General features: G+C 56.3%; 2 protein-coding genes across 3 annotated transcripts in view; one reads left to right on the forward strand and one right to left on the reverse strand.

Moving 5' to 3' along the window:
• RIMS4 (regulating synaptic membrane exocytosis 4) overlaps positions 1 to 14,954 on the forward strand; it is a gene marked incomplete at both ends in the record, with an annotated part of 56,347 nt that extends 41,393 nt beyond the window's left edge. For both annotated transcript variants that reach the window (XM_080814480.1, XM_080814481.1), the window contains 4 exons: positions 11,204 to 11,316; positions 11,557 to 11,658; positions 12,180 to 12,319; positions 14,736 to 14,954. In XM_080814480.1, coding sequence (XP_080670606.1) covers positions 11,204 to 11,316; positions 11,557 to 11,658; positions 12,180 to 12,319; positions 14,736 to 14,954 — 574 coding nt within the window. The remainder of the gene's footprint in view (positions 1 to 11,203; positions 11,317 to 11,556; positions 11,659 to 12,179; positions 12,320 to 14,735) is intronic.
• A 5,185-nt stretch (positions 14,955 to 20,139) lies between these two features.
• On the reverse strand, positions 20,140 to 24,305 carry KCNK15 (potassium two pore domain channel subfamily K member 15; the record flags this gene model as incomplete). Its single annotated transcript, XM_080814619.1, has 2 exons — positions 20,140 to 20,849; positions 24,023 to 24,305. 2 exons carry the CDS (start codon positions 24,303 to 24,305, stop codon positions 20,140 to 20,142), a joined length of 993 nt encoding a protein of 330 aa, XP_080670745.1.

Genomic DNA, 24,305 nt, shown 5'->3' on the forward strand with positions numbered 1-24,305 from the left:
GCTGTGGCCGGCCTCCTCCTTGTTCTGGAGGTATTTTGGGTACTGGTGGGACCCAGATGCCAGGCTCTGAAATAGGAGGGGGTGTGACTGTCCTCCCCTTGGGCTCCTGCCAGCCCAGCTGAGGCTTACACCGAGCCAGCGGGCTGGAGCAGCCCCCTCGAGCCCACAGCCCCTGGCGCTGCTGGACCTATCTGCCTGTGCCCTGGCTCACTGGCATGTGTATTCCTGCAAGTGGGCGCAGGGGTTTTTCTTCCAGCAAACGCGACCGAGTGCCTACGGTGTGCTAGACAGTTGGGCTGGACACCTGGGAGGCCCTGCCTGGCACTGACCGAGCAACTCACCGTGAGTTGAGAGCTGCCAAGGACCGGCGTAGAGAACCTTGGAAACCCTGCATCCTCACCAGGTCTCTGGGCTAGGGATGGGGTGAGCATGGGTGGGGCTGCTCTGTCACTGAAGCTCCTTGGGCTCCAGGCTGCCTGGTGGTAGCTGGCAGTGACGTCAGCCTTTGCTGTTCCTAGTGTGGCCCCCAGTCCGGCATCATCGGCATCCCCTGAGAGCTGGTTAGAAATGCAGGGTCTCCGGCTCCACCCCGGACCTCCTGAATTGGAAGCTGAAGCTTTACAGGCTCTCCCGGGGGCTTGTGTGCACGTGGAGACTGAGAGGCCCTGGCAGTGAGAGTCATGTTTTAGAGCTGTCCCTTATGGGGCACTTGCTCTGGGCAGACACTATGCGAAGTGCTTTTATATATGTTGGCCCATTTAATCCTCACAACAGCCTGATGACGCCAAGACTGCGAATGTCCCCATTTTACGGACGAGGACACAGAAGCCAAAAGAGGTTAATTAACATGCCCAAGGTCACTCATCCAGTAAGTGGCTTCAAATGCCAGGCTTCAAATCTGGGCCTTGGAATCTGCCCTTAATCTTTACACTTGACTCTTTTCCTTCATTTAATGGTTGCGTTCATCAATATTTCGGGAGGCCGGACACTTCAGGGTGGTGTGGTGGCTCAGGGAGTCCCTTTGTCTTTTCCCTCCCTAGATCTCAGCAGGTCAGACCGATCCTGGTCTCTCTCCTGGGGCTGGGGAGGGGCTTTCCTTCCCAGAGCCCCTTTCTGCCCGGTGGAAAAATTGGAGTTCTCTATGTTAAGGACGGAAGGGAACAGCTCTAGGCTCGGGAGAGCTGAGCTCCCCACCTCCCCTCCAGCAGTCCCGTCTGTCCCAGATAAAGGGCGGGGGTTCAAGCCCCCCTGAGAAAGGACCACGAGAACAGCGCCTTCCCACACAGCCCCTGAACCTGAGCTGCTCCCTTGGTGACTGCTACAGTTTGGGTTCCCCAGAACCAAACCCGAGAAGTGGATTTGAATGCGAGTCATTCACTTGAAGATGATTCCAGAAAACCATGGTGGAGGAGCATGTGAGAGGAGCCGAGCAGAGCAGGCATCCAGAAACATGTGCTTTAAGAAGCGAGCTGCACTGTAGAGCTTGATCCTTATAGGGACTCTGGGAGCCAGGTGGAATGTGCACCCGAGAGCTGTCCCCCCGGCGGTAGGGGGAGCCAAAGTAGTCACAGTTGACCCTCCTTCCTTGCGGATTGGTGGCTGCTTTCTGGGGACTCTGCTACCCTCCCTGCAGCACAGTGCTTGCTAGAGGCAGGAGGGGTGCAGGGACTGGCAGTGAGAGTCCGAGAGAGTCCGTGAGCACAGATGAGGGGAGGGTCGGGAGGGGCGATGGTGGGGAAGGAGCAAACAGCGCCACTGGCTCCTCCTGGCTGACCTAACCAGAAACCTGGGGTTCTCCCAGGCGGCTTCCCCTCTCACTTTCCATTTCCATATCCAGCCCCCTGTTGGGCTCTTCCAGTTTATTCCTAACTATCTTTGACTCATCCATTTCTCTCCCTCCCACCCCCCTGGTGAGGCCACCCATCACTCTTGCCTGCTCGCAAGTCTCCCTTTTGGTCGAGACTCCGCAGTCTGTCACTCAGTGCTTACTTCTGCTGATCCCTGCCAGCCTCCCCCAGACCCCGACCGTGTGGCCCCTGCTCCAGCGCCCTGAACGTCTTGCACTTCCCTCCGTCTCCCCTGCCGGTCTTCGCTTCGGCCTTCGCTTCCTCTACCTGGCACTGCCTTTCCCACCTCTCCTCCCTCTCCACCCTCTGACTCATTCCTCCTCCAGATCTCAGCTCAGAACTGGCACATAGGCTTCATCTCCGGCACCAGCTCCAGCTAATTGATAGTGGCTGCCTGGAATGCTGTGCAGAGAAGGATTCCAGAGCCTTGTCCAGCCTTGGCAGGAGTGTGGAGGTTGATTAGTAATGTCTGCCCTGAGAGTGGGCAGAGGAGGGGGAATGGCAAGGTCAGCCCTTCCTCTGGCTGCATCAGCGGCTTCCACGGTCTGTTCTGCCCCCCACGGCACCCTCCACTTGGTTGTTAATGGTCACAGGTATATCTAGTTCAGTGCTGCCCAGCCTAGGACCTGGCCTACAGGTGATATTTTGCAAATTTTGATGGATAATGGGTAGGGGCTATGAGCAGAAGCACCCCCACATTCCACTCCTTCCCGCCCTTCCTTAACCTCCATCACACAGAATCACGGCCTCAGCATCTTCTCTGGGTCCCAGAAGCTCTTGAAGCCAGCTCCCAAAGCCTCTCGTCCTCCTTCCCTCTGTCCCTTGTTGTGCTGAGGCGTCTGGGTCACTGACATCCAGCTCCCTGGGCATCTGGGTCACTGTGCCCACAGCTCTGGAAAGCAGGGTGTGGGAGCTGGTGCGTGGCCACCTCACCTGGGCTCGGGGTCATGTTTTTGCCAAGTCTATGTTTCCCTAGTCACCAAAGGCCCCAGAGGTCCAGTGGGTGGCTAGGACCCCCTTTCCCTTGCCCGCCTCTGCTCTGTAACTGTTCGTGCCTGAAGGATGGACCAGGACTGGCTGGGGCTGTGGGCTAGGAGACACAGGGGTTTGTTTTGTTCTGTTTTGTAAACACTAGTATTTATGGCACATTTGGCTGTGCCAGATTGAGTTCTCAGAAGTTCATCTTGCTTAGTACTCACAACGGCACTGAAGGGCACCCTGTCGTTTATTCCTGCCTCACCAAAACGGAAACCCGGATTCAGAGAGATGAAGAATGTATCTCCACGGCTACAAGCCGGGGGTGGAGGCGGCGTGGAGGGGCCAGGCTCCCAATCCAGGCCTGCCTGACCCACCCAGAGCCCAGACTGCAGACCCCGGGACTCGGCTCTGGGCAAGGCGACGCTCTCTCTGGGGCATGTAGACACAGCAGAGCAGAGTGGTTAAGCAGATGCGCTCGGGAGCCAGGCTGCCAGTTTCTAGCAGAGTGATCTTGGGGTTATGTAACATTTCTATGCCTTGGTTTCCCATTTTGTTATTTATTGGATAAATAAAAAAGTCAAATCCCTGGCATCAGGCCCGCGAGTCACACTCACGTGCTTGGGGGCAGGTGTGGAAACATCTGGGTGCTTGAGAAGCTGGAGTTGGGATTGTGGATTCCGTGTCTCCTGGCACACAGCCAATTCTGCGACACCGCTTGTTTTGAAAACGTGCATTTGTTCCAACACAGTTGGAGTATTAGGGAATAGTTTGAGCACAATACAGATTTTGCTTTTGCTCAGGTGCGTTTCATCCTGAAAAACACGAGGGGAATGCTGAAAACAGCACCACGTGGGAGCACCCCATACAGCCCTCCAGCCGCTCCCTGCTCCCGCGGCTCCTGCCCCTGCCCCGTGCACACCGGGCCTCACAGCTCTCTTCCCCGTCTCAGACAGCCCTCCTCCGCCACTTCACAGCAGCTTGTGGGCTGTGATCCTTCCGACACTCATTTCCACAAGCAAACTTTTAGGTCATTGCCTCGGTAATCCACCATATTTACTGTAGTCTGTATGTATTTCTTAACCATTTAATGTGTTTAAAGACTGTTTTTACTATGTTCCTGTTGTGTATGTGTGTGTGTACATGATACTGACATAGTGTTTGCTGTTGTGCCCCTAACTCTGTTTTCCCCAAAAGCTCCGTGATTTTTTCTGGAAGGATTTTGCCCTGCAGAGTGATTTTTAGGAATGTCTAGTTTGCATGACAGCAAATGAGTGTAGTGGAGGCTCCGCGGGTCTGTGGGAGGGCGGACGGATGGGAGGAAACATGGGGGCAGACAGTGAATGGGAGAACAGCGAACCCGTAAACCACTAAAACCTTTCAGAGCCACATAACCTATAATCACCACGAGGGCTGTGCAGCCTTTTAATTTCGGATGCAGTTGACATAGGTGATCCATCCGGAAAAGAGAAGAGTCAACCCTCAAGTAACCCAGTTAGTTCTTTAACTGTCGAGAGCACAGAAAATCCAAACAGAGCTCTGGCCAAACGGAGCTCAAAGGTTAATAATAAAAGACAAATGGGTTTCGGTTCTGCAAACAAAACTAACAAGATTTGAAATGCAGGAAATCTTATTTCACCATTAACACAAAATAAAAGGCCAGCGGCCCATGGGTTGTAATCCTGTTTCAGGCCTGTGCCTCTACCCATGCGGCTGGTGTGTGTCCTCGGGGGGAACCAGCTGCTTCGGCCCTCCTCCATTTCCCCCCCATCCATCCTCCCCTCACCAACCCCCCCCCCCCCGACAACACACACACACCTCCTCAGAGCCTGGCCTTGGCCTTAGGCATCCAGATGCTGCAATTCCAAACAGGTCTGGAGTCAGAAGTGCCATGAAAGTACCATGGCGAGGGAGAAGAGGTCCTCCCAGGGCAGACAGCAGAGGCCGCATTCATTCACTCAGCAATATCGTGTGCTGGGGCCTGTGCCGCGTACCTTGCCTGCGCCTTCTCGCTGACTCTCCCCACAACCCGGTAAAGTGATCACAGTTTATCCCCATTGCATCCATGAGGAAACAGCAGCTCAGAGTGGTTACAAAACTTCCCCCAGGTTGCACAGCACTGGAATCCAAGGTCTGTTTCAGGCCAGACTCCAGTCTCAGCCGCTGTATTTTCCCAGTTTGGGACCAGCTGAAGGGTTTGGCAGAGAACATTTTTTTTTTTTTTAAGATTTTATTTATTTATTTGACAGACAGAGATCATAAGCAGGCAGAGAAGCAGGCAGGGGGAGGGGGGGGAAACAGGCTCCCTGCTGAGCAGAGAGCCTGATGTGGGGCTCGATCCCAGGACCCTGAGATCATGACCTGAGCCGAAGGCAGAGGCTTAACCCACTGAGCCACCCAGGCGCCCCTGGCAGAGAACATTTATTGAGTTCCTACTACATACAAGACATGGTTCAAGAACTGGCATGTGTACGGTATTTAATTCAGCAGACTCTCTCCCACCCCTTTGCGAATGGACCCTATGAGCAGAGATTTTTGAAACTTTTAAAGCTCATACAGCACAGGCACCCATGGGTGGCATCACTGCACACTGTCCAGAGGGAGGTGGGAGTGGTCTTGTGTGCACATGAGACAATTTAAGCACAGAGATGCCAGCAGCTTGCCAGAGATCACAGAGCAAGCCGGCGACCAGTGACTGGAACCAGCTTAGACTTTGTGTCCTCTGCCTTTTGTCTTATTCCAGGAAAGACCCTGAGGTGGAGTGAGATCTCTGAGATCTCTGATACAGTCAACCCTCAGGCCAGCAGGCACCTGCCACCATCCCTTCTTCCTTCCTCCAACCCCATGGAGGATGTGATAACCCGTTCAGGGCTTCTGGGGCGTCTGCCTGGTTCCTTGGCAGCCGGCGAGGCACCCTGGGATGGGAAATCAGGCAGCCGCCCAGATATTATAAACAATTACTGCTAATTACCAGGCCTGCCAGTTCCCCATTGTCTGCTCACAATCCCACCAGGAACGAGGAGCAGACAATGGTGATGTTGGAGGGAACTTTCAATTTCAGGCTGCAGAAGCCTCGCTCTGCCTGGGAGGCTGGGCCTTTCAGTGACTTGGAGCTCAAGAGGCACCACTATTTCTTGGGCTTCTGGAGCCCAGACTCTCCTTACAAAGGGAGCCTGGACCCCACAGATGGCCGGGGGCACGGGTAAGAGAGAGACAGGGCCGAGGAGGAAGGCCCATGTCACCAGTCATGAGAGGCTAGGTCTTAGCTTTGATGTTAATTAAGGATCTTTGCAAGAATAATAGATACACATTTCTATCCCTCGATATTTAAGTTGTTTCCCCCATACTCTCTCTGTGAGACTGTTGCATAATTGCTGAGATAATAGATTCAGAAGCCGGACTGCTTGGATTCAGTACTCCTCTGCCTGTCTTGGTTTGGCCCTCTCTCGGGTGTGCCAGGAACATATGCTTCTCTTGGGCTTGGAGGGACACACACAGCCTCAGAGTCACAGGTTCACTTGACAAGACACCAGGCAGCCATTTCTGCAAAGCATCATGCCCTTTTCTTAGCTCCACCCAATAGGAAGGATGGGCACAAGTCCCCTCTGCTTTCAGATGCCTCAGGCCTGTGTGGGGGTTCCCAGTGGGTCTCAGCACCACCGGCCCAGTCCAGGGACCCAGGCCTTCCCTGAGGACCCTCCAGCATCTCTGCTCTCCCTTCCTCCCTGACTTCCGCTGCCCCCTGGGCCAGAGGAGTTGCCGTGTATCTGGGGACAGGACAGCCTGGTTTTTGCATGTATCCCTCTAAGTCCAAAGGCCAAGAATCTGACCGGCTTGTTCATTGCCTTCTACTGGCTCATCACTTATCTGAGGCTATTGCCTGAATGGAAGAGGGCGGCAGGGATGGTAGGAGATCACGAAAAGGAAAAATAGTCAGGCTACAGTGTCAAATTATCATTCTGCCATCAAGCCTGCCAATAACTTAAGTAGAGAGAGAAGTTCCTGGCACGCCACTCAGGTGCTGCCCATGGGTGAGAGAGGAGCATGAGCAGCGAGGCCTGGGGGGCTGGTTCGGGGCCCTTGGGGAGGGTCGCACACAGGGCTCCTTCCTCATGACTTTCAGTCTCTGGGATTCTCTTTTCTTGTTTCCCAAAGAGTTTTTGTGTGAGCTTGGGTCAGGTGTCTAAGCCGTGGATCCGTCAGCTCTGCCCAGGGGAGAGGGGCCCTGTATTTAAGTAAAGCCAGTTACCATAACCGGCCTCTTTAATCGATGACTGAATGACAACGTTCGTTTCTGGTTCCTGTCAATTTCAGGGCAGGTGTTTCTGGTCGTTGGGCCCAGGCTCCCTTTTTCTTGTGGCCTCACCGTCATTAGGGTCCCTGATGGGGGAGGAGAGAAGGTATATGAGGTTCCGAATTGTGGTAAAATACACAAGATGCCAACATTGTAACAGTTTTTCTCATTGAAGTAGAGATGACACAGTGTTACATTGGTTTCAGGCGTACAACATAGCGATGGGACAACGCCGCCTGGGACTTAGCTGGTTCCATAGCTGGAAACCATAGCTGGAAACCTGAGCCACCCCCTCCCCTTCACCCATCATTATAATACTTTTTTTTTTTTTTTTTAAGAGAGGAGGGGTTCTGGGGAGAGGCAGAGGGAGAGGATCTTAAGCAGGCTTCTCGTCCAGCACTGGGCTCAATCTCATGACCCTGAGACCATGACCTGAGCCAAAATCAGGAGTCAGACACTTGACTGGCTAAGCCACCCAGGCGCCCCCGTCATAACGATTTTTAAGTGTGTTGGTTTGGTGGCATTAAGTAGTCACATTGTGTGACCATCACCACCGTCCACCTCCAGAACTCTTCATCTTGTTAAAGTGAACTCTATCCCCAGAAAACCTGAACTCTTTATTTTTCCCTCCCCCAACCAGCCCCGAGGCCCTGGCAACTGTCCTTCAGTCTCTGAATTTGACTGATCGAATATCTCCTATCAGTGGAATCATCTAGTGTTTACCCTTTTGTGACTGGCTTATTTTGTTTAGCATGACATCTTCAAGACTCATCATTACAAATTTTACACATTTGTAAAATGTGTCACAATGTCTTTCTTTGTTCAGGCTGAATAATAGTGCATCGTATGTATAGACCCCTCGTCCTCTGATGGACACTTGGGTTGTCTCCACCTTCTGGCTAGTGCAGATGACGCTTCCATGAACAAGGGTGTACAAATGTGTCTCAGACACCCTGCCTTCAATTTCCTTGGCATACGCCCAGAAGTGGGACTGCTGGATCATATGGTAATTCTATTTTTAATTTTTTGAGGAACTGCCATCCTGTTTTACAGAGCGGTTGTACCATTTTACATTCCCACCAACAGTGCAAAGGATTCTAATTTCCCCACATCCTTGCCAACACTTGTTATTTTGTTTTCTTAATTTTATTTTGTTTTTGATAGTAGCCATTTCAATGGGTGTGAGATGGCGTCCTGTGAGCCCTGGCAGGTTTGGGTTTTTTTTTGTTTTGTCTCTTCTATAATGCCAGTGCCCGACTTTAGCTCTGACTGCTGAGGCGTTCATTTCAAAGAGGCAAACAAATTTGTCAGCCACACAAAGAGCCGGGCCACCTCCTCCACGGTTGAGGCTCTTTTGTTTTAGAGATCTTGCTGATTTTGATAACTGACCGTTTGGGCTACTTGTCTTTTCTCTTCCCGTGCTTTTAATTCCTGCTTTTATGTTTTAAATTCACCACTAAAGAGTGAGACCCGAACCCCTAGGTACCCACCCTGGCCCCCCACAAAAGCAGAACCCCTGGTCTGTGCGCTCTCTCGCGTCCCCTTCCCCCCCTTCCCACGACCACGCTGTGTAGCCCCATGTGTGTGGTGCAGTTTCCCAGGTCTTGTAGGTAATAAGCCTTTATTTCTCCAAAGTTCCCTGGTGATTGTTGCTTACAACAACAAAGTTCCCTGGTGATTGATGCATTTTGCCATCTTAGTAAGAACCACAAGGGTCGGTCCAGTCCTCACACTGGTTTGGAGAGGGGGGAGGTCTGTGGCAGGCACGCGGGGGCCCAGGTGAGTGCTCCAGACATTTCTAGCCTAGGGCGTTACTGTCGATAGGCTGAGACTGGCACAATGGACGGCACGGGGGATGGGCCTGGAAGGGGCCTGTACCCCTTCAGCTCACAGGGGCCACACTTGGTTACAAGGCTGGGAGACAGACTGAGATGTCTCTCCCGAAGGAAGAGATGAGGAGAGCCTTCACCACACTCAGAAAGGCGTACCGGGCTTCTGGGAGCCCACCCCACATCCTGGGACCAGTCCCGGACAAGGGGAGGGTAGTGTATGCCGTGGCAGCTGCCTGAAAGGTGTCTTCCACAGGCCGACTTGGGTTCTAACTCTGCCTCTTTACCCTCTGACTGTGTGACCGTAGGTGAGTGGCTTTCCCTCGCTGAACCCCAGCGTCCTTGATGTTAGCTTAATAAAACCATGCCTATTTCCCTAGAACCACTGCAGAAGTCACACCAGAGGGTATGGCCCATGAGGACAGGAATTAATAAGCCCTGGAGCCCCGAGGGGTGCTGGCACATAGTAAGCCCCCGGGACTGGGGTACCCAGCCTGAAGTAGGTGGGTCGGGGACTGGGTGTGTCTCGTTATATTATCCTCTTTGGTCATTTCTTCAGGAGCAACACATTTCCCCCAGCAAAGTGATGGGTTCCTGGTGTACAGGGTCTTGTCTCTCGGGAAAGGCACCGGTGGTTCAGAAGCAAGAGGGGGCACGTGTGTGGAGTGCGTCCCCAAGCCCCACCTTCCTTGGAAGCTCTTGGAAGCTCATCTTGCTCCTTCAGGTTGAGATCCCAGCAGGTTTCCGAAGAGGGGAGCTTTGGTTGGCAGGTGTGGGGTATGCTCTCCGGCAGTGAACCAAGCGTGCTGTGCCCCCAAGGCCCCAAAGCGGTTTCCTCCTCCTGCTCAGAGACCTCCCTGGCTGCTGCTGGGCAACCTGGCACACCATAGGCACTTGTTAAAAGTCCGCTAGTGTTCTTGGGACCTGCCCAGGTGGAAAGTCACCAGGGCTTGGCCTTGGAAGTGTTATATTCAAGTGCTGACTCCCCTGGGAGCTCTGTGGCTTTAGGTGAAGCAGGACCTCTGCCTCTTCATCTGAATAGTGATGGTAAATCTGAGCCACCAACCTCTTGGGGTTGGAGTGAGGGTCAGATGAGGAAGTAGGCTGCCAGTGCTTTGCTCCTAAAGATAACAGTACTCATCTCAGTTAATACAACAGACCTAGGAAATGGGAACATTATTATTCCCATTTCAGAAATGAGAGAGAAAAACTATAATTAAAATGGGTTGAAGCAAAATAATATTAATTTGTAATAATAATAGTTGTTATTGACTTATGTAACCAGAGAAGAGATGAAGTACCTTGCTTCAGGTAGAGCTTGATCCAGGAGCTCGCGCAAGGCCTTTTGCCTGTCTGATGGCTTCCTCCTTTAGGTTCCGGATGGTAGCGAAATGGCTCCAGTCTTCTGTCTGAGGTTCGAGTCTGGTGGGAAAAGAGAGCTTCTCACTCCCCACAGTTCACAGGAAGCTTCGTAACCAGATTCCTATGGCCTGAATTGGGCCATGCACAGCTCTCTGAGCCAGAACTGGCCAAGGGAAGGAATGTACTGATGCGCCAGGCTGAGCTCACACCCGGGCCCTGGGGCCTGTTCTGCTCTGTTCCATGGGAATTGGTGCCTTGGGGAGGGAGACTCTTCAAAGAAGATTTGAGGTCTCATTCCCAACAGAAAGGGCAATGGCCTTTGGGCAGCCCCATAACAGCAACAAATACAGGCCGCTGAGGCTGAGCCACGGGTCCTTTGCATCTCAAATTATCAGGTGCAGACAGGTCTGCTGGGGCTCTTGTTAAAAGGCAGACTGATTCAGCAGGTCATGGTAGAATGGGGTGCAGATCTGTCCCTGATTAGCTCCTGGGCACTGCTGCTGGTCCCTGGACCACACAGTGAGCATCGTGGTGCTAAGCCACGGGAGCCAGGCACTGACAGCATCACCTCCCACGCGTCTTACAACCACCCCAAGAGGCAGGTATCACCAGACCCATTTCACGGAGGTGGAGCCTGAGGCTTGGTGAGGAGAGGTGAGGGGATGGTACAGGACACAAAAGCTAAGAACTAGAATTTTGAAGTCGACGTGGAGATGTTAGGGCCATGAACATGCAAGGAGGGAGAGAGAGAACAGAGGTCTGCCCGCGGCCGGGTGGTGGATATGGGCAGAATCCCTGGGGACTGAGAGGAGCTCTGGAGGTGACTGCCTGAGTCATCAGAGTCTCCAGTCAGCGCTAGGGAACATTTGGTTTTGTCGCCTCCTTCTTTCTCGCAGCCTTAACTACGGGGGAGTTTGCCTGGCGTCAGACGCGCAGTTCAGCGACTTCCTCGGCAGCATGGGGCCGGCGCAGTTTGTGGGCCGCCAGACCCTGGCCACCACGCCCATGGGTGAGTGCCCCGGGACCGTTCCAGGTCTTTCCCCTCGCTCCCTCTACCTTGGCTGCATCCACTGAGCACCCAGCTTAGAGCCGGGTCCCACCTGCCAGGCCCTCAAGCAGTCGGAGTTGTTTCTGGTCTTGTTTGGGCTGGGAGCAGGGGAAGGGGGTTTCATCTCTAGAGAGGAGGGGCTGAACCCTTGGGCGAGCTTCTAAGCTACTTCCCAGTCACTTTGCTTGGGGCTTCTTGCAGGGGACGTGGAGATCGGCTTGCAGGAGCGGAATGGCCAGCTCGAAGTGGACATCATCCAGGCTCGGGGACTGACAGCCAAGCCAGGTTCCAAGACACTGCCAGGTGTGGGGACTGCCCTTCTTTCTGCAAGGCAGGGGTGGACATCAGGGAGGAGGTCCTGAAGAGTATTTGGGTCTAGAAGAGAGAAAATTGGGCCCAACTACAGGGGGACCCCTTTGTCCCAACTCCAGTGACTCACATGGGGCTAGTGGTTTAGGGTTTGTTCTGAGGACGCACTTGAGATTGTCAGTTGACCTTATTGGTTTTCTCCACTGGTTTGAGCCTTTGGAGGACAGCCTTGGCACAGTCAGGCTGAGCAATGTCCATGATGAGTGCGGAAGCTGGGGAAGGGGTGAGCAAATCAGGGACTGAGAGAAGGAAGAGGTCAGTGCAGAGTTAGGAAAGGCAGGGAGGAGGCAGGCAACCGCCCAACGCAGGCTGCACCCACCCCTGTGGCTGCCTACCCAAACCTCAGAGGGGGGCAGTCTGACCCCCAGCAGTGAGGAGGCAGCGTCCCTCTGCTGTGCCATGGGCCCACCATTTGGGGGCCTGATTGGAAGTCACCTCCTGGCCTCTGTCCTCAGCGGCCTACATCAAGGCCTACCTGCTGGAGAACGGCGTCTGCATTGCCAAGAAGAAGACCAAAGTCGCTCGCAAGTCACTGGACCCGCTGTATAACCAGGTGCTGCTGTTTCCTGAGAGCCCCCAGGGCAAAGTCCTGCAGGTGAGGGGCCCTGGGGCAGGGGTGTGTGCACAGTTACCGAGGGAGGGGGGAGCGCTCCTGGGAGGAAGGGAGGGCCCCGGAGGGCCCCAGCTGGAGGGAGTGGAGCACTGTGGTCTGAGTTCCGCAGTACAGCTTGGAGCAGGTTCCTTTCTGAGCCTCAGCTGCTTCCTCTGTAAGATGGGGGGGGGGGGGGCTACCTGTTACCTCCAGGGAACGTCACTGTGACAGTGACGTGTGTACTTCGTGCAAGAGAAGTGTAAGTCTGGCCCATAGGGAGCGTGCTGCGTGGCTGCTGCCATCATTCTTTGTTGTTCACATCAACACGGCCGGCTCTGGAAGCCCAGGCTTGGCCTGGAGCACAGAGATCATCCGCTGGGAGGCAGTGAGGGGCCAGAGAAGCGAGTGGTCCGCTCGTCGTTAGGAGGTCCTCGGGCTGACTCGGACGAGGAATTGGAAGTAGCCGCCCATCGCGGGTGTCAGCGGGGTCAGGTTGGATGCCTGTGGGAACCATGTGTCCACCGTCTCAGAGCCGCCGCTTGGGCACCTCAAACTGGTGCCTCCCTGCCTGCTTCTAACCGGGGCAGGCAGAGCAAACGAGGGCAGGCCCGGGGCGCTACAAGTGGCCGAGACAGTGGGACTTCCGCCCAACCGGGAAGCCCAGGGCCTGTCTGGGGCAGAATTTTTCAATGTGAGGGTTAAGACCCATCCATTGAGCTATGAAATCCGTGCAGTGGCTCTCAACACGTTTGTTTGCTTGTTTGTTTAATGGGCTGGACTGAGAAAGGAAACACTTATTGTTCTTCGGGAGACGAGTGGTCGCTGGTGAGGTACTTGCTTCCTTTGGGAATCCCGTGTCTGCACCACGTGACGCTGTGAAGCTCTTACTGTATGTCCCTGTCAGAAAAGCTCGGGGAAAGTCTTCCAGCCTAGAGGCATGTAAATACAATGTCAAACCCCAGCAGACCACCCAGGGGCCACATCTGGTCCGCTAGAGGAAGCTCGTGCCTTCTGGCCTGGGCGTCTTTAGAGAAGCCCCTGAGAACAGAGAACGCCCTGCCTGGGATGTGGAGGGGGTGGGGCAACAGACAGCCTAAGGGGTCCTTGCTGCGGAGCGCTCTGACCGCCACCAGAGCAGGACAGACCCACTGGCACCATACGTGAGGTCCAAATGCTAGTTGTGGTAGTGTGCGAGGGCTGCCGTGGCAAAGTGCCACCGACTGGGTGGCTCACACAATAGAAATTTCTCACGGTTCTGGAGCTAGGAGCCCAAGACCAAGGTTTCTGGTTTCTTCCAAGACCTCTCTCTTTGGCCCACAGACGGCCACCTTCCCTCTGTGGGTCCTCGCGTGGTCTTTTTGCTCTGCACACGTGCACCCCTGTGGCCTCTCCGTGTGTCCTGGTCTCTTACAACTCCAGTGGGACTGGATTAGGATCACCCTAATGGCCTCATTTGAGTCTAAGGCCCTGTCTCCAAATCACGGTTGCACTCCAGGGGCTAGGGCTTCAACATGAATTTGGGGGGAACACAGCTGAGCCCACAACTCCAGTTTAAAATGAATCCATCCATGCACTAGAGGTGGGCTTCTGCTCAGCTGCCCAGGGGGCCACCTCGGGCAAGTGATTTAGCTTCTCCCAGTTGAAACAACTGAAACGAGCGTTTTTGTAGGGTTGTTGGGAAGATGGCCTCTAAGGCCAGTATCGCCTTGGGGGCAGTCCGACACCGTGCATGGTGGCATGGGCTCACACTGTTCTCGTCTCCCCCCTCCTGTGTGCTAGAGGAACTGCTAAGAGTTCACAGGGTACTTTCACATCCGCTCCTCTGATCCTTACCCGCGAGGTAAACTGGGGGTAATTTCATTTAGAAACAAGAACTTGGAGACCCCGGGATGTTAGATGCCTTGCCTGCACCACCAAGCCAGGACTGGGATCAGGACCTACATGTGTCTGAGCCCCGAAGCCGTGCGTGCGTTCCGACAGGCTCTACGGGTTGGCTGAGCCGGCCCACCTTCAGAGAGGGGACGGGACCTGAGCCACAGGAACCCCCCAGCTGGCTGCCCCGAGACAGTGTAAACCACACAGCAGGGAAGGCACTGCAGAAAGGAGGCTGTTGGACACAAGGAAGGGCATGTGTCAGCCATTTTTAAAAACTTTGTTTCACGTGGGGGGTTTCCAAGGATCTGGAGGCGGAGTGCCTGGTGGGGGTTGTAGCAGGGACCAGGCAGGGCACTCCCCATGTAGGGTCAACCCTCAAGGCTTGGCATCCAAGACAGAGGAGGATGTGGAATGGCTCAAGCCATTTTAAGACAGTAGCATCCACAGGACTCAGAGGTGCGGGCGTGGGAGTGACCTGGAGTCTGGTTCTGGGCCTGTTAGCAGCCCTGGCAGGGTCTGACCCACGGTGTCTCTTGCCCCGCAGGTGATCGTGTGGGGGAACTATGGGCGGATGGAGCGGAAGCAGTTCATGGGTGTGGCCCGTGTGCTACTGGAGGAGCTGGACTTGACCACCCTAGCCGTGGGCTGGTACAAGCTCTTCCCCACCTCCTCCATGGTGGACCCGGCTGCGGGGCCCCTGCTCCGGCAGGCATCCCAGTTGTCCCTCGAGAGCACCGTGGGGCCCTGTGGCGAGCGATCTTAGGGCCGGGGTTGGGGGGGGGCTCCCCGACAAGGCCTGGAGAACGCCCAGCCCCAACCTGGGACCCCAGGCCCAGGGGCACATTGAACAGAGGAGGATGGGGTTCTCCCCCACAGTGGGGAAGCAGAATGGGGAAACCTGCCCCCCAGGCCCCTCCTCACCCACTCTTTGCCTCCTATCCCCTGAGACCTTCCCTCTCCCAACGGGATTGGCTGCACTTTTGACTTGGCCGGTTCTTGCCCTGGTGGATGTGGCTGCAATCCGGAGAAAGGAGAGACTGAGGTGGCAGAGCAAACCATCCTCCTGTCCCAGACACCGTCCGACTGCTCCCCCTTTTCGCCTCCTCGGAAGCTCGCTGCCCGGAGCCAAGTCCAGAACCCAGCGGCCATCTCCATGGTGCCAATTACCAGCAAGTGTCTTTCCTGCGGCACCGGGTTCAGGCAGCTACTCCTGCCCCAAAGCCGATGGGGCAGCCTTGCAAGGATCCGGAGCCAGCTCCGGGGGGCCCAGAGCCTCCCGCTTGATGAGGAGCTTGGCTTCCCTCCGCCTGCCCGTGGAAGGAGCTTTGCCGCAGCCTGTCTGAGTCCATCTGTCTGTCCCTTCCTGCCTGCCCCTCTTCCGGTGGCTCTAGGAATTGGGGTCCAGCAGGGACCAAAGGAAAGGAGGCAGTGCCCTGGGCCTGGCACAGACCCCCAGGGTGCCCTGCTCCGTGGGACTGCAACAAGCTCGTTTGAAAATGGTGGACTGGAAAGAACTGGGTCGTCTGCGTTTTGGTGCAGGAGCTGCGGGACCCTGATTTTTGAGAACCCCAGATCCAGAGAGCTCACTGCCTCTGAATTTTGGGGATGCTGGATTGGAGAGGGAGTCTGAGTAAAGTCGGGATTGGGACTGGTGGTGCCAAGGCAACAGTTTCTCAAATAGGAGAATCCCTCCTCGTTGGATGAGGTCAAAGGTCTTCTTGTCTACCCCTCTGCCTCCAGGCTAGGGGTCTGGGGAGGCAACAGAGCTTCCCTATTTTAGTCTTTTTAAACAAACCATCCTATACTAAGGGCAGAACCCACTGCCCTGGCCTCAACTACCTTGGCTCATGAGTGTAAGAATCGGGAGATTCCTTCTCAAGCAGGCCTGGGTAGCTGCCTTCCTGGCCCGGCCCTCCCCGAGGCCTACGGAAGCCCTTTTGCATGCTGGGAGGACACAGGCTGGCCCCTCTTTATAGAAGCACATTTCTGCCACCTCCCCCTGGGAGGCACCCAGCAGCCCACCACCCCTCATTACCCAGTCCCTGCTGTGTAGGGCGTAGTCCAAGTTAGCTGGGTAGACTTAGTGTTCTTGGCCCCGGGGCCTGTTCTTAGCTTGCATATAGTCCTTACAGAGCTCCAGGACAGGGGTGGAGAGGAGATGGCGGTCTCCCCACTGGACTGGGTCTGGGCCTGGGCCTGGAGCCTGGGTCGTGGGAGGCCAGCCGTTCTTCCCCTTCCCTCCCCCCACCCCCAGGGTTGTAGCTGGAGCTGCCCCTTATACTCAGATGTTCTGATGTATTATCCTTGATACAGGTTTTATTTGTGAAGCACTCCTGAGGGTTGTGGGCCTCGGTGGAGAGGCCTGGGCTCCGTCGGACGGACGACGCTGTCTTCCACCCGGAGGCCCAGCTGTGTTCAGTCCCGCCTTCTCCTTGGCCTCACTCTAGGCTGTGGACCAGGCGATTTCTTCCACCCGGAACCCCTTCCCTCCCCTCCCCGCCCTCCCCTACTCTCTGCCCCTTTTAAGCCCTGGGGAGCCTTTAACATTCTGGAAGAGTTATCTCGCCTCCATGGAGCCTCCCATGCTGCACTGGGAAGGGGAGCCGGAGATGCCCCTTTCTTTTCTCGATGAGCTCTCCCGAGCTTCCTGGCATTGTGCTGGGTGGAATCCCGAGGCTGGGGCAGGAGGCTGCCAGGGCCCTGGAGGGCCTGCCATCTGAGGCCCGGAATCAACCCCTCCCCTGTTTGTTTTTTTTTTTAACCAGTGTGATTTCTCCGCTGTTCGTTTATTACTCGCCATTTGGAATATTTTGAGCCAGGAGAGCGCCTTCTCTCTCCAGCCGTCACTGCTCTGGGTGGTTCAGGGGTAGCTTTTCAAAGACGGGGCAGAGCCTGGCTGTCCCACATAGAGGGCAAGAGGGCTTGGTGCCCCCCCCACCCCCCACCCGGCCAGAGCCTACCCTCCGGGGTCTGCACAGCCTTTATAAAGAGAGAACGCGCTCCAAAGCAATAACAACATCTGGGGGTGGTCACCGAGGGCCCCCCTCACTGACTTTCTTGTTTGTTCTGTGAAATCTCAGTTCACCTTCGGGTGGGGTGGGGTGGGGCTGGAGCCCTGTTTCTTTGTCTAATTGTTGTGAGCACGTGCCCTGCTTCCAAGGGGCTCTGACCATTTGGTGCAGGAACCACTGTCTGTCCTCACCAAGAGATGGGGTTTTGGGGGAGGGGGTGACGGTTCTCAGTGTTAGCTTGTCCCCACTGCTGCCTGACCCTCGGTGCACTCACACTCCACCTGGAGAGGAGCAGAGACGGGGCACAGTAGAGGTTTGGGAGCCGCTAGCTGGCGTCTGTAGGGGCTGATTCTTTTTTCAATCACTGGGCCGAAAGTCACACGCAGGGGTACTGCGGGAGGAAGTCTCCATTTCCCTTTGCCGCTTTTCATACAGATGGGAAAGGGCCTTTGGGACCATTAGTGAAGTCCATTTTACAGAGGAGGACTGAGGCCAGGCAAGGCCTGCCTCTGGGATCACCTGCGAATTCAATGGCACCCCCTAGCCTGGGTCTCCTCCAACCCCAGGCTGAGCTGGAGCCAGAGTGGGACCAAGTGAGGCCACCATTTCGTACAACACTTCCTCCTCCCTTCTCTCTGTAGAACCTCTCAGTGGCCCAGAAAAGATGGGCACCCTGTAGCCCCTCTGAGAGTTGAGGCAATTAAAGCCCAGAATCAGGAAGTGACTTGCCCAAGACCCCTCAACAAATGATCCATGCGGACAGAACAGGGGCTCTGTCCTGCTTTGCTCCTTCCTGGGACCTGAAGCCACTGACCAGGCAGGTCTGCCATAAGTATTTGTGGCCTTTAAGCCCTGGGCCACCCAGCCCTGCCTGGTTTCATCTCTGAGGGCCCGGGTTTGGGGGAGAGAGTTGCCATAGAGACTTAGCTCTCCTGGGGTCTGGTCCAGCTGACTTCGGGTACACGGGATCTGGTCTAAGCCTCGGAGTCTGTCTGGGCAGAGGCTCCCGCTGCAGGAGGGACCATAGCCCCATAGGACCAACCTGAGGGAGGTGAGAAGCACCACTTCCTGCCTGGGGCTGGGTGGGAGCGAGGGGGCCATGGTACACCGCATCTGAAGCCTCCCAAAGCCTTCAGATGTAACGATACCTGACCTTCCTGTTGTGTTTCTCAGACTTTTCGCTTTCAAAGTGCTTTGACGTCAAGCACATGCTCCCAAGAGCCCCTGGGCAGTGGAGGGGGCCAGAATTATCAGCCCACCTTAGCGAGGAGGGAGCTGAGGCCCGGGGAGGGAAGGCATCGGCTAAGGTCCCACTGTGGGGCCATGGCTGCGCCGGGACTAGAACTCAGTTCTCCAGCACTGGAGAGCTGTAGGAGGTGAGGCAGATCGTGTAGGGGGTGGTTACACACTTTACAAGCTGATTCACCATCCAGTTCCTTAAACCAGGAGCTCCTGGGCACCCTTCAGTGTTGAGAAGCGGCGCTGAGCACCCCCCCTCCCTTTGGAGCACAGCTGTTGCGTCAGGCAAGGCCACCTGCATTTATTTATTGAGCAGCAGCGCTGTGCCGGGCCCAGGGGACAGAGCCCCCTCCCGCTCCCCAGAAATGATCCCCTTGGCTCTCCGGGAGGGCCCCCTGTCTGTATAGCAGCACTTCAGAGTGGACGGAAAGCCGCCACGTCCATGAGCTCCTCTGATTCACACACCCTGTGGGGGAGGCGGACTGTGCCCATCGCACTCCCAGCGATGAGGAGTGGCACTTTGTGAGGGCAAAGCGGAGACTTGAACCCGGGGCCTCAGGCAGCACATCTCGAACCCTTTCACTCCACGGCTGCCTCCTAAGGGGGTGGCAGGGAGGCCAGACCCCGGGTCCTCAGGCTGGGGGCCTTTCCATCCGCCCGCTTTTCCCTCACTCCCTCTCCGGGAGCAGGAGCTGCTCGGGATTTTGGGGAGGGAGGGTTTCCGGGGCCCCTGGGTGGGTGTGGGTCACGTTGCATTGTGTTCAAGACCATGTAGCTCATGTTGAAAATTAAAGTTTTTGGCTTTTCTAATCCGGCTCGCTCTGCTTTGTGTTGAGAGTTCCGTCTGGGAAGCCAGGGGTAGTTGGTGTGTGAAGGAGCGGATGCTGCGGGATGCCAGTGTGCCCCGCCGTGGGCGCAGAACCTTCTAGAGATGCATAGCAGCTGGGGGGTGGGGGTGGTGGATTCCAGTCCTATTACAGAGCTGGAAACTGAAGCCCAGGTAGGGGATAACATTCCCCAAGGTCACATGATGGACAGGTCCCAGACGACGGCTCTTCCCACAGCGCAATGCTGCGTCCAGGTGCCCCAGGGGTGCGGGGGCTGCCAGCAAGGCCCCCCTCATCTTGAGGTGGCATGGCCAAGGATGAAGAGCAGCGGATGAGGAGGAGGGGAGGGTGGCTGCATTCACACATGGGCCAATTCCACTCTGCAAACAGCGGGAGAATGAACGATCATTTAAATAGTACGGATTTGCCCACTCCTCCCCACTGCACAGATGTTTCCTGCCGTCCATGGGATCCCCGTGCTGCTCGTGCTGTGAGCGGCCCGCCTCACTGTTGATTCCAGTGCTGAAGGTCGCCCATCTCCCCCGAAACACGGAAAACCTGCCTCTTCTCGCAACAGAAAAATGGCCACCTGTTCCCACTCCAGAGGGCGGGGTGGTGGAGAGCCTCTCCTGGGGGGACTGATGTGGCCACGCCTTCCTGAAACAATTTGAACCACAAGGGATTTGCGCCTACAGGGCAGCTGAAGCGTAGCCCTCGTGCTTATGGTGCGGCTTTAGGGGCTGGCCACAAAAGGGAAGGACAGACTGCCCGTGGCTGAAGACGGCCTGGAGGCCACGGCCCTTCACCCTTCTCCGAGCTCTGAGGAGGGTGCACTGACAGGTGACCCCGGGCCCGGGCCAGAGCTGGGCTGTCAGATGGACTTCCGCCGGGCCGGGAGCCTGCCCGCCCCGCCGCTGCCCACAGCCCCAGGGCTCGAGGGGGGCGAGAAGCCCAGGTTGTCGCGGGCCCCCATCTGCAGCTGGTGCACGCGCGAGGACACGGAGGTGGAGCCCCGGGCGCGGGCCGGGCGGCGGGGCGGGGAGCGGCCGCGGCTCTCGGGCGCCCCCAGGCGGAGCGGGCTGGAGCGGCGGGCGGCGCGCTCTGGAGTGTCGGTGCTGGCCGCCAGGAAGCGCAGGACCACGAGGTTGAGGAAGGCGCCGATGACCGTGAGCCCCAGGAGGATGTAGAGGAAGCTGAAGGCCACGTAGGGCGGCTTCCTCTGCAGCGCCTCGTCGCTCTGCAGCGCCACGAAGTCGCCGAAGCCGATGGTGGTGAGGGTGATGAAGCAGTAGTAGTAGGCGTGGAAGAAGGTCCAGCCCTCGAAGTGCGCGAAGGCGGCGGCCCCGAGGGCCAGGGTGGTGGCGCATACCAGCAGTCCGGCCACTACCATGTTCTCGGTGGACACGCGTGGCCGCGGCAGCCCCAGGCAGCGCTTGGCCGCCAGCAGGAGGCGCCGCACCAGCGCGTTCAGGCGCTCGCCCAGGCTCTGGAAGGTGACCAGCGTCAGGGGGATGCCCAGGAGCGCATAGAACATGCAGAAGACCTTGCCCGAGTCCGTGCCTGGCGCGGCGTGGCCGTACCCTGCAGGGAGAGCAGAGGGTGGGGGGTGGGGGTGAGAGCCGGCCACGACCACCCTGCCCGGGCTCCCTCCTCAGACCCGGAGCCCGTGCAGCATCTTGAAGTACGGCTTCTAACTAGGCCATCGCGGCCTTTGAACCAATGCGCGGCTATCCCTAATCGCCCCAAACGGTAAACAACCCACTCAGCCGGGGAACGGCAAACGGCCTGCGGTCCATCCACACAACGCGGTTCTGTTTAGAACAGAGAGGCATGAGCTAGGGTTACCTGCTGCCGCAAAGGATGGCTCTCAGCTGCGATAAGCAGAGTGGAGGAGGCTAAGCTCAAAAGACGACATACTGCATGGTTGCACTGAAATGACATTCTGCAAATATTCTGGCACAACTATGGGGACAGAGAGCAGATCTGTAGTTGCCAGTCCTGGTGGCTGGAGGAAGGGTAACCAGAAAGAGGCAAGACAAATTTGGGGGTGATGGAAGCCTACCATGTCTTGGTGGTGGCTGCAGTTGCCTGACAGGCCTTCATTTGTCAAAAGTCATAGAAGGCTGCTACACTGGAAAAGGGTGCATTTCACTGTGTAAGTTATGCCTTGATTTAAAAATAAAGCAAAATCTTCCACAGTGCCCCAGTACCCACAGGAGAAAGTATCCACCGGTTCTCTTGCGGTGTCCGAGCTCTTCAGTGATCCAACTCCCCTCCCACCTGTCCAGCTTCACTCCGTGTTGCTTCCCCAACCCACGTGTCCCACCTCCTCATGCCTCTTCTCATGGTTTGTCCTCCCCTGGACCGCCCTCCACCCTGCCCCCCGGTCCACTTCTCCTTCCCACATCCTGCTCCAAGCCAGCCCTCGCTAAGCCCTTCTTCAGTCTGGTGTAGCACATGTTCTCTGTCGTAGGGGGACCTATGCGCCACTGGGTGTCCTTGAATCCTGGACCACTGTGCCATCGCCGGGGAATGAGCATTCCTGGAGAGAGGCGCAAAAACTTTCTTGGTATTCTCAAAGGGGCCCATAACCCAGGAAGAGTCAGGTGGACCTTCCCCCAAAAGAACACCCCTCCTCTAGCAGATGGGCACCACCTGCCCAAATGGAAATATGCAAATACACAAACCCTGGAATCGTGCCATGCCACAGGGAGCAAGTCAGTCCCGCGAGGTACACACGCGGGCAAAGTGAGGGAGGCACGTGGGTTGTCACCAAAGCATCGCTGCTCGTGGTGAAAACTGGACAAGCTAAGTGCCCACCGAAAGGGGGATGCACAGCAGTGGCTCCAACCAGGGGTAGTTTTGTCCCTGACGGGGACATCTGCCTGTGTCTAGAGACACCTCTTGTCACAAGTGGGAGGCAGTGGCTGTGTGCTACCGGCATCTACGGGGTGGAGGCCACCGATGCTGCTAACCATCCCACAGTGCACGGGGCGGCCCCTCAACGGGGTTATCCAGTCCAGCAGGTGGATAATGCCAAGGTCAATTACGGCTTTCAAGCAACCCAATGCAGGGTCAAGAGACTCGAGACCCTAAGATCAAAACCTGAGCTGAGATCAAGAGTTCGACACTTAACTGACTGAGCCACCCAGGTGCCCCACGGTGGCACAGCTTTTTAGGGATTTTTTTTTTTAAATCACCAAAAAATATTCGGTGAAAAAAGGCAAGAGACCGAACAGTGTGTACAGCCTAAGATCCCCTGCCGGCTCTCTGCAAGGCTGGCTTGTGCAGCCCTGATCACACGCCTCAAGCTGGCGCCCCCAGGTGGCCAGAAAAGGCAAAACTCCGGCTATTTCCACTCTGTAGGTCTCTTTCCCAGGCTCCCAGATGCCAGCCAGGAACCCAGGGCAGAGAAGACCAAACCCAGCTCCAGAGGTCTCCAGATAGCGTGGGGGTGGGCAGAAGGGGTGGATGGGGTCCCACCCACTGGGCACGGCAACAGAAGAGTCTTGGGCTGAGCCCAGGTAGGGAAACAGGGGTGCCCGTGTTGACAGGAGAAGGCATAAAGGGCTGAATGGGAGCTGGGCCCACAGCTGGCAAACAATGAATTGTTATTACTAATTAATAGTGCCTATTTAGCCTCAGGCACCACGCCAGGCATTTTACACACTTGACCTCATTTAAACCTGGCAACCACCCAGTAAGGTAGCAAGAACTGCATTTGCAGTCGAGAAAACTAGGGCTCAGAGAGGTACATCCAATTTGCCAGAGAAGATAGGAGGCAACAGAGATGAGAACGGAACTCTGGGCTAGGTGATTGTAGAACTCAGGCTTTTAACCCACAGCTCACACCCACTTGCAAGGACATTATGAAAAAACTTTCTCCAGTGCTCGGACTTCCAGAGTGGTGATCCAAGCTCTGGGGTTCGGGGGGGGGGCAGGCATGCCTAGATATCCACAACTGGGACCTGGGCCGGCCTGACACCAGGCCTGGAGCCCTGCAGAGCCTGCTTCCCTCCTCTCCAGGCTTCTGCTCAGCAGGTACCAGCCAGACGGTAGCCATGGCAACGGCTTATGGTCCAGATGCTGCAGAGAAACTGCTCTGGATCCCCGAGGGTGAGGTCCAAGGCTTGTGGTAATCACTCATTCCTTCAACAAATATTTATTGAGTGTCTACTATGCACTCGGCTGGGTACACTGCAGTGACTAAGACAGACTAGATCCCGTTCTCGTGGAGTAACAGAATAATTATAATACAAATTATAATACAAAAAATCAATCTCTATTTTTCAGTGCTTTGTGTGTGTCAGACCCTGCGCTAAAACTTTCTGCATACATTATCTCCTCGGCAATAATCATCTCAGCCCAGCCCCCAAATAAGGAAGGCCTATTTGCCGCCCTACTTTTTACAGAGGGGGAAACTGAGGTTGAGAGGTTAAGCAACTTGTCTGAGGTCACACAGCTAGGGTGATGCAGCCAGGCAAGGAAGCCTTCATCTCCAGCCACTCGCGTGCTCCGGCCCGCTCCATCTGTCTCCCAGCCCCCGGAGGTTTCCTGAGCTGTCCCGCGCGCCACCTCTGGGCGAACTTGAGCTCCTGACTCCTCCCAGCCCCGCCCGCGTGGGACGCCGGCCCCCTTCGGCGGAGGGCGGCTGAAATGACTAGTCCAAAGCCACCCAGGCGGGCAGGGGCAGAGGAGGGGTTCGAGCCCGGGGAGCGGGGTGGTGGGGGTGGGCGCGTCGCGGGGCCGCTCACCGATGGTGGTGATCACGGTGATGGCGAAGTAGAAGGAGCCGGCGAACTTCCACTGGCGGCCGGCGCGGTGCGGCTCGGCCTGCAGCGCCAGGCGCTCCAGCTCGCGGTAGTCCTCGGCCGAGAAGCCGTACTTCCTGCGGAACTCGCCGCGCTTCTGGGCCAGCAGCCGCTGGCGGCCGCGCTCCGCCTCGGACTCGAGCGCGTCGAAGACGGCGGCGCCCACCAGCAGGTAGGACAGGATGCACAGGATGAGCGCGGCCGTGCGCACGCTCTGCTTCCTCAT

This window comes from Martes martes, assembly GCF_963455335.1.
Source record: "Martes martes genome assembly, chromosome: 9".
In the NCBI taxonomy this organism is placed as follows: Eukaryota; Metazoa; Chordata; class Mammalia; order Carnivora; family Mustelidae; genus Martes; species Martes martes.